This window comes from Mandrillus leucophaeus, unplaced genomic scaffold (assembly GCF_000951045.1).
Source record: "Mandrillus leucophaeus isolate KB7577 unplaced genomic scaffold, Mleu.le_1.0 Scaffold149, whole genome shotgun sequence".
Classification (NCBI taxonomy): domain Eukaryota; kingdom Metazoa; phylum Chordata; class Mammalia; order Primates; family Cercopithecidae; genus Mandrillus; species Mandrillus leucophaeus.
In genome coordinates, this window is record NW_012101465.1 from 592,334 (window position 1) to 606,088 (window position 13,755).

A 13,755-nucleotide genomic window follows, 5' to 3' on the forward strand; every position below is an offset into this window, starting at 1 on the left:
ATATTATAATATAATCTTCAGGTAATTTGTACAAACACTAAGTTTTGGGAAGCAAGATTTCAAAATCCTTTCCAGAACTCTATTACTGTGATCCTGAATCAACTACGGTAATATGGACTTCTTTTGGGTACCAGCTCTATAAAGGATCTCAAGTAGAAAGGAAGGGTTCCCAGCCATTAGGGATGTTCACTGTGGAAACCAGGGATGGGCAGCACAGGCAATGTGTAACCAGGCCCACACTTCATGCCATACACTGATTTCCACGAGAGGAGACAACGTGTCCTGGGGAAAGAACCCAGGCTTTGGACTCAGACTGACTTGGGCTGGAATCCTGACCCAGCCAACTGCTGCCGAGGTGACCTGGGGCAATCTGGAACTTCCTAGGGCCTCAGGATGCTTTCTGTAAAATGGTTAAAATTTCCCATCTCAGTGGTCCAATTGGACAGCCAGTTCCGGCTGTCCTTCATAATTAACTGAGGGGTATTAAATGAAAATGCAGATGCCTGGCTCCACCTTTAGAGAATTTAGTTATAATGGACTGTGACAGCGCTTTGACATTAGTATCATTTCAAAGTTTCCAAAGTGATTCTTTTGTATAGCCAAGGTTTAGGTCCACTGATATTCCCCTTAAGGTTGGTGGTGAGGTACCAATGGAATAACTCATGGCAGCGCCTGGCACAGGCAGGCATTCAGCCCATATTCAATTCCTCTTCTGGGAGCAGTGGCCACATCACCGGTTATCACCTACCAGCATCAGGGCTATTCACAAAGGGCGGATGAGAATTCTCAAAGGAAACCAAGAGGTCCATAAAGGTCATGCCTTGAGCTTCTCACTACAGTATTTGTACTTATTGATTTAAAAGTAAGAAAAAAACCAGATGGATACCATAAACAAAGTGATTCACCAGGTTAGTATTTAGGATCCGACACAACTTTTCTTTTAAAGGAAAAAAAAAATTAATCAATCTGGTTTCCAATTTACCTTGTAACTGATACATTTTTCTTAGGATACAAATCCTAAGAATGCCCACAAACCTCTAAGCTATAGCCCTCCATTCCTCAGGGCAGCTAATTAAAACGCCTGATGGTAACGGTGACTTCCATATTGTGTGCTGCAAGGGAAACGCTTCCCTGCAGTTACGGTGGTGGTACCTCAAAACAAGAGCGTCGTAAGTTGTAAATTGTCACAGGACTTTACAAGCAGACCTGGATAGAAATCCTAATAATTCTATATGGGAGCAGAATATTTTGCCTTGATTTTTTTTTTTTTTTTTTAGTAGTAGGTCCATTCAGCCAAAGAAATCTGTCTTTAAAAGTACAGCAACACATGGAGGTATAGATAAAAATCAATACTGAATTCCTCTTCATTTCCTAAGCAACATTAATAAACTCTCTCGGTTTTCAATATGTCTATGCCCATTAGAGTCTTGGAGGGGAAAGAGTAAGGGGCATGGAATCTCAGGGTTCCTGCCCTGCTCACTTTCTCTTCCTGCCTCTCAGTCTGAACTTTCCCACTGGTATAGAATAATGACAAAGAATAGATTAGATGTGGCCTCTAAGGTATATTTAAACCACAATACAAGAGGCTATTTGATGAAGTAACCAAATGCTTCTCTCAATGTCCTCAGAAATCTCTGCTGGAATGTTAAACTGCAAAGCTGAACATTTATTTTCAAGTTGCTATTTTTCAAACTCCCCACTTCTTTTACTAATTCACTTGGTTTTTCACACCTTCATAACAAGGCCCATTTATACACTGCTTTGCAGATTATAAAGTTTGTATTCAAATTTCATTAAACTTCACTGTCAGACTTTTTAACTGATTATATTTAATACTGATGCAAAGAAAGATTCACTAATTTGTCCAAAGCCACACTACCAGAAAGTGACAAAGGACCTACTTGAACAAGGAGGATTGGTGAAGAGCTGCTGAAAGCTCTTGAACCATACTTCCTTTCCCTGTTAAGTGTATCTTCCCCAACCAAACGCTCACTGATACTTGAGGTGGCTTTGCAGAAATACTCTCCCATTTAAATTGCTACTTATAGATCAGGGGTAAGATCTCCCTGCAGGTCTTTGGCCAATTTGTCCTGAGATCTGTTCTTGCTCTTCCTCTAAGCTGCAGAGGTAGAGGTTAAAACCTGGAGGATACATTTCCCAGGCCACCTTAGTTGGCCTCGGCTCAGTTCTGCCAATGAGAGGCAGAAAACAATGGATTGGAGGGCAACAGAATGGGAGAAACCAAGGTATTTTTTTGTCTCTCTCTGAGTGTAATGTGGGATCCCCTCTATGATTCCAGCTCCTGCCAGGAGGCCCTGGGCCCCAGCCTTCAGGATTCTATCTCTTGTGTTTCCATCTATAACTATTAGTTTCTTGCTATTGCTACTCTATGAATTGTCTCACCATTCCCCATGTGGCTTCTATCACCTAGATACCAAATTATCTACATTAAATTATTTCTATGTAATTTACTAAGCATGGTTCCTAGTTTGACTCCAACAGGCAAAATCACTTTTCTCAATTTTCATACATTTGTATATGAGTTGGAAAAAAAGAAATAAAGAATTAAACTTAACTCACTGTTTACCATGTACTTTCCAGTGCTAGGCACTTTTATGTGTATAACATATTTTAGTCCTCCAAATAGAACCATGAGAAACATTATTATTATTATTTTACAAAGAAACAAAACATCAAAAATGTGAGATGACTTTCCCAAGGACACAGCAATACTGAAAGGAAGACACAGCAATACTGAAAGGAAGAGTAGGAAAAAGTAGGCCTTTTTCCTACTTATCAGTCATGGAATAAAGACTAGACTGGGATTCCATCTTGAACAAATGGTGAAGATGGGGTCACTGTAAATATCAGAGTTCGTAGCACAGATAACTTCAAAATTTTTCATAAGCATTGAGTTAAATAGTGAGACAGCAAAAACATACAATTAATATACAATTAGTATAAGTATACAATTAATATAAGCTTTAATATCTATACTAAATATAGATACTAGAGAAACTGAGGCAGTAGAGAAAGCCTGGATCCTTCCTGCCTGAGGCCAACTGTCTTAGTCTGTTCTGGCTGCCATGACAAAATACCACAGACTGGAGGGCTTAAACAACTGACATTTATTTCTCCCAGTTCTGGAGGCTGGGCAGTCCAGGATCAAGGTGTAGGCCTGGTTTGGTTTTGCTTAGGCTTTCTTCCTGGCTTGCAGCAGTTACCTTCTTGCTATAGCCTCATATGGTGGACAGAGGAAGCTCTCATATCTTCCTCTTCTTATAAGGGCACTAATCCCATCCTGAGGGTTCCACCCGAATGGCTTCATCTAAATTTAATTACCTCCTACAGGCCCCACTTCCATACTATCATATTAGGAATTAGGGCTTCAATTTATGCATTCGGAAAAGGGGCACACAAACATTCAGCTCCATAACACTGATGCATGTCTTCTAAGCAGAATTCATATTTTCTGACTATTAATGATTTGACGTAAAAAGACAAGGCAGAATAAAATTATAAATTATGTTCAGATTTCTGTTATGAATTGTGATTTCACAAAGTCAAGTCAAAACACAAACACGTATTGGATCCCAATTATTTGACTCATTTCTCTAGCTATTAGCTGGAGAATGTTTTCAAGTATTATTATTACAAATAATCTTCCATTCATAAAAATATCTCCCTACCCCCATTCTCCATTGTAAAGAGCCCTGAAGTAAGTCTCAGAAGTACTGACATAGAGTCTACACCTTAACAGTCACTAGCTTTGTGACCTTGAGAAAGTTGTGTCAGTCATCTGGGGCTCAAATTCCTCACCTAAAAATAGGAATAATTATATTTCGTCTACTTCCCACAATGGGTCATTTTGAAGATTAAAAAAGCAAAATGTTGACACATTTTGAAAAATGCAAATTGCTATACAAGTATAAGGGATCATGTTTATTAAAGTACATTTACATTCCTTATTGCATTTTTATCCTCAGAGCAATCTGCTGCAACTACTTTCCCTCATCAGCAAAATGCTTGAATATGAAAAAAGGTAAGTGTGAAGAGCAACTTTACTAAAGCCCTGCAAATTGTAGGCAAAATTATGTTCATTTTCTTCTGCCATCATAAATGACAACCTTCAAAACTGGAGACCTTCCTAAACCTTTTCAGCTACTTGTACATCTAGGGTCTTTTCTCCATATCCCAGTCTGCTGGCAAGGGAATGCCAACATCTGGAGAAAATTCACTTAAGCAAAGTGAAGCTGAAAACTGAAATTGTGACCAGGTGAGTTACTATAAACTGTAATTTTGCTATCTTATAGAATTTTAAATATTTTTCAGATGGCCTTAATATTCTATAGAGTTAACACTAGCTTTATACTGCAGAGTCCTATGAAAGAAGCAACTGGAAACAGAAAAAAAGATTATGGAATTTATTACATTTAGTTTAAAATTTAATTTCTATGGCCTAGTCCTTACTAGGACTTGGGTTAAAAAAAACAAAAAACAAAAAACCCACTAGTGTTTCAGCAACGAAAGGGATTGTTTCTCTTGTCAATGCCGGAGTATTAGCTTTCATAGGGAATATCAGCCTTAGGGAATGCGTGGAGGAAGTGGATTCCCTTCCTCTCTGCTCTCCAACACCCATTCAGTCTTGCACATCCAACACATATTTCTAAGTGCCTGGCACTAAGAAGAGTGCTGAGGATATAGATTAAACAACATTTATCCATTAAAAACTCTCAGCCTACCAACCCCATTCCTGCTCCCATAGCACCCATCTTCCTGTGGGGCAGACAGCATTTTCTGTGAGCGTCCATCCTGATACTGCTGTGGATTTCCTTTCTGACCTTGGTCAGGTTACTTTTCTTTTTCCTCTCAACTTACAGAAATGTGATAATGCATGTGGGCAAAAAAAGAAAAAAACTGAAAGATTGATAAGAAAGAAAAGAGATTCACTACATCCCAGCCAGTGCCCTAATACAGGTTCATATGCATTTGAGGTTTTGGAATCAAGAGGGTTTCATGAAAATACCTTCCATTTTAAGGGCTGTGTAAACCTGGAGTTCATATTCAGTCAGGGCTGACTTCCAGCTGCTTCATAACGATTTTAACGCTGCGACAGAGCAGAGCATCTTCCTATTTTCAATCCTAGCAATTTGGTTCAAGCATGATCTCAACCACTTTAAGCTTTGATATTTCTAGCCACCTCTTATGCTGTATTTTCTCTTAATGCCACCAATCATGTGTGAAATGCTGTTGCAAAACTAATCTTTGTGGGAAATGATATGTAATGGCTTCTTTAAAGAGAGACAGACAGAAAGAGAGAGGGCAGGGACTATGACCTTTGTTGTTTTTTGACATGGTTTTCGTAGTGCCATACAAATGGAAACATCCCTTTCTCAAGGTCAAAGTAGAAATAGGTTTCTGCTTATACAAGCATCATGCTTTCTTAGGCAGGAAAAGCTTTGAAAATGATCCTTATGACTTGATTTTTAGAACCTTTAATGTATATAATGGTTGCTAAACTTGAAAGCCAGCTGTGCTTAAAAAATACTTTAATATCTACCTTATTAAGTCAATACTTAATGTATTACATCTCAAATGATGTGAAAAGATCCAGGAATACATAAATGCTATGAATGAAGTATAATATTAAGTATCTACGTAACAAGGAACTATTTGACATTCCAGTATTAAACACACACACACCAACCAATACATCTTGTCTTATCAAGGGAGTGTTCAGTCAAAAGCAGCTGTGACCAAATCTTCTGGAATGGAAATCAGAAACCACTAATTTAAATTTTTCATTTGTTTTTTGGAACAATTATGTCACCCACGAAAGCGTAACTTTGCAAGTCATCATTAGCTCATGAATTTTGGAACTTATCCCTTAAATAAACGTATCTCATTTCCATATAATCACAACAACTATGGAGGTCTTTAAAAAACTAGCTTAAAATTTAAGGGTGTGATAAGGAGGAATCCATGTTACTGGTATATTGATCAAATTTGGAATTTGGCTTTTAAAATAAGAACTTCACGTGAAATTAAAAGGAGAATAGTCTTGAGGAAGAAATCTTTATGGTTTTTAAAGTTATCTTAGATTTCAGATTCTTATGCATGACCCTTTCTGATAGTATTCACCTGTTACATTCTCCAGCCCTGTTTTGTAGTAATTTATTGCATGTAATTTAGATTTAAGTGTAATAAGACATAATGGTCAGGACTTCAAGCTTTAAAAGGGGGACTTTAGACATAGAAGTTCCTTGCTGAATTATTCTCTCCCCTGTCAGCTTCAGGAAGAGAGAAACACTGGCTGAGTGTTTAGAAATAGTCTAGTGGACCTAATTCTCCATAACAGATCACTCAGTACAAACTAATTAGAAGGAGTTAAATGTTTCCACTGAAACCACTAAAAAAGAAGAATGTTTTTCTCTGCTGCCTGCTGCTTTCTGATCATTTCCTTCCTCATAACCTTGCCATTTAAATGTTTTTCTGGCACACTAGTGTGGAGGTGAACTTGATGGTCCAGCTACAACCAAAAGTGTAAGCGCTGACTTGAGAATGTTCTAAACATTCCAGGGGAAAACAAAAGTCCTTCCTAAGACAATGTGCAAATGTGTCTACTATAGGCAGGGGAATAGGGTTCTGTCCTAGAATTTTCCTACTAGATATTTTTTTTTTTTTTTTTAGCTGTTGTACTAAAAGCTTCCTCAGGTTTTTTTTTTATTACAGGCACACCACCAAATGTGTTTCTTATTTTTCTTAGGCATTTTAATGAAGAGAGTTGATCCACAACTAACACCAAAGCGAACTTGAATGGTTCATTCACACTTTCTAAATTTTGCCTGCCCTTTTCTCTAGGTTTAATTAATATGCCATTAATAGTAACATTTAGGGAGAACCCTAATATTTGCCTCTTAGTTCTGTTTAAGGCGTATCATTTCATTTTTTTTTAGGAGTATTATCATGGGGGCAAGCCCCAGCTCCTTCTTGGCTATAAGCTTACCACAGTCTCTACCTGCTTGACTCAGAATTGAAAGCTTACTGATATGCACCCACACAGAATTTCTTCAGTACATCAGCCTCCCATTTTCTCTCCCGATGGCAAAGGGTGAGACATGGCATCTCTCTGGCCAACCATGGGGAATCTGTGTGGTTGACATGACCACTGGCAACGACTCACCTATCCAGCAGTGGAGAAATGTGTCAGGCCAGATGGGAAGGGGGAGACGATTCAAACATACGGTGCTTAGAGCTGGAGACAGTGCACAGTTACAACCTTCTGCCAGGTGCTGAGCAATCGCCAGGGTGCACTCAAGCAAAGACCCTGCCCTTCATACCAGCACAGTCCTCTTAACTAAACTGTAACTGGGCAGCTCAGTCCATTGTACTGACAACCACCCACAGCCTCTTCTCCTTAATCTAGGGAGAAGTCCCCCAGCTGCCTTGCTTTTATTTCTGGATAAATTATTAATGGCTATTCATCTTTGGCACATGTAATTTTTAACTATGTAAAATATTGATGGGGGTGGGAGGGTAAAATCATAAGTATTTATATTTTTCCCTTGCTTTTACAGTAAATCACACTCAGTTTGCTGACTGAGATTTTCCCTGCTTCCTTCTCCCATATGAACCTTATATTTAACTCCAAATAGTGAATGCAAGATCCAAGATCGATAGATTAAGTAACGAAAGTATCCACGGTGACTTAACAGCAAACTCTTAAATCATGGCACAGGAAGTACAGATGAGCGATTATTGAAAACACTGCACTAAAATCTCAATAGGAGATAAGAGTGAGGCGTAAGTCATTAGAAAGCTCTATTAGTCTGGTAAGTCTGAGACAGCACGCTCCAAACATGAGCTGTTCTTGAGATCCGAAAATATTACATATTCCACCAACTTGCACACACACAACTGACTCCAACTAAGCTAGGGCAGGGTCCAGTTGTCCAGTCCCAAGGGGAAGGAGGAATGAATTGAAGCAGATAGGCTGAGCCAGGCTATTCAGGCAGTGATTCTTCAGCTATATTTGAAGGGGTAGGGGGGAGGGGGCAACACTGACAAATCAGATGATTTATAAAGGAAGTAAATATCCTGCTTTCATATCAATTCACCCCTTACCATAGCATCACCATGCTCTTCATCACGCTCTGCTGGGGACACAAATAAAGGACTTATGACACCTCTACCCCATTCTCACAAATCACCAGAAAAACCTAAGAATGCAGCATCGCTTTCCCTTTGTCCCTGTTCTCCCTGACTTGATAAACCATTTGCAGTTGAAAAATGAAGAAGAAAGTAATGGCCAACCAATTTGCAAAGTGAAAGCATTGTTTTGAAGAATTACCTGAAATCGCTACAATTTTGAACACAAACACATTAAGATACATACACATGTACACATATATGTGTGTACGTACATACATACATACATATATACATACATAGTCTTTAGGATTTTCAAACATTAGGATGCTATTGAATTTTAACATGCCTGAAGTATACTGCTTAATTATTTTTGCCCTCGCTCTTGTACTACACATTTTTTTTAGAGACAGGTGGGCTCCCAAAGTTGTGGATATCTAACAGCTTGAACGACAAGCTGCATAGCATACCCTGAAAGAAACGGCATTCCTGAATACCTAGGATTTCCTCTGGGAATAGAAAAACACCTCTTATACCAAAATTATGGTAAGACAATGTTCAAGACACGGAGGGCAACTTTAGCCTTGCCTTTCAAAGAGTAGAGTGTCATCTGAAGTAAGTAGGACATCACATTTCAATTCGTACTATTAAAAACTTGTGTTACACAATGAAACTGATTACCCTATGAATCACTCTGCTTTACAAGAGGCTGAACTAGCATACAGTTAATAACACGAGCTAGCCCAGTGAACATTTCTCCAATAGTCACACGATAATCCAGTACAGCATGGATGGCCTTTGACCAGTACTTTTAGACTTTACTGCTATTCTAACTGGCCCTACTTCCTCATGACAATCACATAAGGAATTGTTGCAACAGGGTGAAAATATAAACTAAAATTATAATTTCATCACCCTTCAGTATCATTACTGATGCCGAAATTTTATTTTGTCCAAAAGACTTATTATCTTTACAAGCTTTTCCATTTATGAAAATATATGCATGATAAAGTCTAATAGTGGCCAATAAACAAGCTTACCACCTCCATCACTACCCACTGGAAAGAGATGGTTTTTAACTATAGATTCTGCTTAAATTTGGTGAAGCAATGAAGACTGTTTTTTCCAAATCATTTTCAGTTATTTTAAGACTTCTTTTCTAATATGACACAAATTATAGGGAAATCAAAACCGTCAAGACAACTAAAGGCATTTAGCTTTTGGAACTTAGGTTCCTTCCACACTCTCTCAAATGTCTCAAAGACTAAAGGAAACAAAACAGAGCAAATAGTACATACAGAAATAAATGCCCAACAAACTAATAGTGCCCCAACCTAAGTTTATCTAAATACCTCTTTAATCTGAAAGAAGACTCTAGATTTAATATTGAAAGCAAATCAAGAAATCAGAGAATTTGCATCTTGGATACATTTCTAGCCCCTCTCCAGTTGCTCTATGAAACCTTTTAATATCACATAGATGCCCTTAAATGATGATGCCAGATGGGACTTACAGAAGGAAAGCATAACTTCAGAGAGGACGAACAAATATTCAGTCCTTATCCTTGACTTCTTCTTATTTAGTGAAGGGACTTGCCTCCTGTACTAGCAGTAAGTTGCAGCGTTAAGAGTGCAAATGCCCAGCTCCAAGCCCACTTCCAGTGCTCAACTGATAGCTCAGATCTAAGCCTGAACATGCTTTCTGGAAATGCAGGCAGCTCAAGTGAAAACCTAACTGAGGTTTCTACCGTGGCACAACACTAAACTGCACAAATATTTGACAGCTCCGAGACCTCTAAAGGTTTAAAGTAATATGCATTTTGTGCTAGGCTGCTCCTAGCTAGACAGAGCACTGAGATGATAAAGAGAAGTGTTCTCAGCTGCTCAACCACTGCTCACTAGAGAATGTTTTCCTTCTCCGCCTCTGGACAAGAAAAAACAGCAAATGCTTAATGAAATGCTCATATTGACTAAGCTTTCACAGCATCAGTAGTATAGGAACTTTGTTTCACATTCCATTAAGTTTGCTCATGACTTCCCACGCTGCACCATTTCTCCTTCACCTAGCTAAAACAGCCAACTTCATTCGGGCAAATCAAGGCAAAGTTTGCCCCCCCACACACGTCCCTGTCTCTTTTCTTTTCCAACTTAAACTCATCCACGGCCAAATTAACAGCCCCAATAGTGGCACAAAGGAAGCTTTGAAGGCTGCACCGGCTTGGTCCTCCAGTTGCCAACTGGAGGTAGGTTTAATGTAATATATTCTTGCAGCTTAAAGAATTTTTTAAGGGCTTGTCTGCACTGATGAAGAGCCGGACACCCCCAGAATTACATCATCAGAGTGAACACTCACCAAAATACATTATGTTTCTCATTAATCAGACAGCTGGAATCCCACCGCGTTGTCTTCAGCATCAGCTCTCACCCAAGGCTGGCACGCAGAGCAGAGCCGTTTCATGCTACATTCGGTGGAAATGTCCCCGGCGTGGAGAGCAGTGAGCGCCGAGAGCGTGCCTCCTCCGCGGGATGAGCGCCTTGCAGCCTGCCTTTCCGGGGCTAAGATCCCCGGCGGCTGGAGAGTGCGCTGGGGCTGCCTGCTGCACTGCCCATCCTTACTGTAATCCGACTCCTCCTTGCGATGTCCTTGCCGCGCCTGTGACATCAGGACTGAGAGTACTACAAACAGACCCCTCCACCCCACCCCACCCCACCCTGGGTTAGCAGCCGCTCCATGAGGTGCTCCGATTGCCTGCCTGGACCAACCATGGCTCTCGGGAAGCTTTGACGAGCCCAGAGACTTGGGAAGGGGCGGAGTGAGGGGCGCGGGAGGCTCTCTTAAAGCGAGAAGGGTCTCGGGATCCACACAGGAGCACACAGGAGGATTTCACCACTGTGCAGGAGGGACGTGGTTAAGGCGAGTTCTGCCATTAACGTGTAAATTAGACAACACTTTTACCCCGCCCCTCCTATGAATGCCACCATTCTCTCCAAAATTTAACCTCCTCTACCAAGTGAAAACGGCAGTACGAAGAGGGATGGTGCCGTGCTTGCGTTCTCTTTGCTGTAGGCTTGAGGGTTTGTTGTTATTTTTTGTGATGTTTATATATAAGAGGAATAAAAGGAACGCCAGGGACCATTGCTAGGGTAATAGAGGTTTACACTTAGAAGTGATCAGATCCCAGAAAGCTAGTACTTGGTGAAGAGTAATTTTTTATTTCTTGAGTGTTCCCTGAGCTATGTTGATAGAAAGATATAAAGAAAAATAACTGATGATAAAAGTCACATCTCAGTTGCCCAGGATTTGCTGCCTCCCTTAGTAGGTAGTTATAAAGCACACTGAGGCTGAAATGATCCTTGACCTCCTGAAAGGGAGAGATGATTAGCCTGAAGGGCAACCAACATTGTGTCATAATTAAAGTCTAGTCACCAATTTAATATAGCTACACACACACACACACACACACACACACACACACTCCCATTAAATTTGAGATGAACAGTCAAGAAAGGCAAAACTTAGCAAAGCCTCTGGCTCCTCCAATGGTATAATGAATTGCAGTCCTTATCTTACATAGGAAAGGATATTAGAAAGAAATCCCTGAAAGCTATGCTGATTAATACTTAAATGCACAGCATGGAAAAAATAAACTCATACAGCACGTTTCCTTTCCTAAGGACTCATCACTTTGGGAACCAATTTACGTACTGGGAGATTTGAACTTATAAATTTCTATAAAAAATTATGAAATTAAGAACCAAATATAAACAAAGAACTGTAGTCTATGGAAGAACCCAATTGATATATTTTTAATCTGGGCTTTTATAAAACTATGATAGCAAATATTTCTACATTTTGATATTAAAATATTCTATGGCAATTCCTTACACAATTCTGTGTCTCTTGGTGGATTTAATGTGTATAGAAATTAGGGGGCTGAAGCTCATAATAATAGCTTTCTGTACAATCTTGCATAAAAGCTTAACTCCGTATTCTACCTCTGTGAAAAGAGTGCAATGAACAATATCCTCTCTCACACTAGATTGTAAAGAATTTGGTGAGTGAAAATAGGTAAGCAAATATAAATCAGAAACATCACGGTGAATCTTAAGATAAATCTAGTACCGTTCTTTTAGAAATACTCTTAATTTAAAGCAACCAGAGGAAAATGTAAATAGTACAGGATATTAACTTTTTTACTCCCTTTTAAAAATTAAAATAAAAACAATGTTACAGGCAAATGTTGAAGAAAATGCATAAATGTTTTTGCCTTTTGGACAAATGGAAATTGTCCAAAAGTACAATTAATAGTTCTTCCCTCAGGCAAAAGAACCATCTGTGGTAGAGCCTATTCATGAAGCCTGTAAGCTGCCTTGACCTCCTACATGTGCTAGGGGGCACTGTAGTTTAATGTTAGTGCTTTGGGTCCATTTGAGTTCCTGTAGTTGGAAGATGCAAGCATTGAGAGTTGAGTTTCAAATAGGAGATTTGAAACACTAAAGGACTACCTTAATCATTAATAACACCCTTGCATTTGCATGACATTTTACAGTGAAAAGGCACTTTCACATGTCATCTTTATTACTAACAAATTGAGATATAGAAAGGTAGATATTACAGATGTCACAGATGAAGAACCGGAGGCTCAGAGATGTTAAGCAACTTTCTCAATGATGTGATGAGTAAGAAACAGTTGTCTTACTATTTGTTTGTTGAATTTATATTAGAGTTCTCCAACAGGTTTCCTTCTTCAAATAAATATGCTATTTATAATGGCTCAGTTAAAAGTCACCCCCAATAAAACAATGTCACTGCATGTTCTAGAAACAAATATATCTATATGGTCACGAATACATCAGCAGGGAGTATTTGGTAATAGAACATGCCAATCTTTGCCTGGTAGTATACCCCAAAAAGCAGCATGTAGCCTTTGAAAGAATTTGGCATTCTAGAAGCAACTGAGTGTAGTATCTACACAATGTAATTCTGTTCAAACAGAAAAAGAAGATGTCCTTTTAACTAAAGGTGTATGCCCCCCTTCCCTGCAGTTAAGAGTTATCTGGACTGTAGAAGCCTAAGAAACAAAATTGTTTATCTCCGGATGGAAAACAAGTGATTTTTGTTTTAATTTTATACTTTTTCCTGTTTTACATAAACTATTTTCTTTCTTTATTTGTATATAAAGAAAAAAATGTAACTTTTGGTTGTTGTTGTTTTGTGTGTGTGTGTGTGTTTGCATTTTGTACTTTGACCAGCATCTCCCTAATACTCTCGCTCTGCAGCTCTGGTAACCATTTTATTCCTGTTTCTATAGAGTTTGACTTTTTTACACTCTACCTGTAAGTGATATCATTGGGTATTTGTTTTTCTGTACCTGGCTTATTTCACGTAAGACAACAATGTCCTCCAGGTTTATCCATATTGTCACCAATGAGAGGATCTTCTTTTTTTAAAAGGTTGATGGAATACTATTCATATATCATTATGTATATATGTGACATCTTTGTTATCCATTCATCCACTAGTGGACACCTTGCTTGATTCCTGTGAGTAATACTGCAATGAACATGGTAGTACACACTTTTCTTCAACATACTTTTTTTTTTTTTT

At 38.9% G+C, this 13,755-nt stretch overlaps 1 protein-coding gene across 2 annotated transcripts in view; it reads right to left on the minus strand.

Moving 5' to 3' along the window:
• The window catches only part of ZNF385D (zinc finger protein 385D), a 1,012,439-nt gene that overhangs the window by 336,325 nt on the left and 662,359 nt on the right, over positions 1-13,755 (minus strand). The window contains exon 1 of one of the 2 annotated variants that reach the window (XM_011974769.1): positions 10,501-11,041. The exons of the other annotated variant lie outside the window; for it this stretch is intronic. Within the exon in view, the coding sequence (XP_011830159.1) occupies positions 10,501-10,522 (22 nt within the window). The 5' untranslated portion in view covers positions 10,523-11,041. Of the gene's footprint in view, positions 1-10,500; positions 11,042-13,755 lie in introns of those variants that run through there. 2 annotated transcript variants of the gene reach the window in all.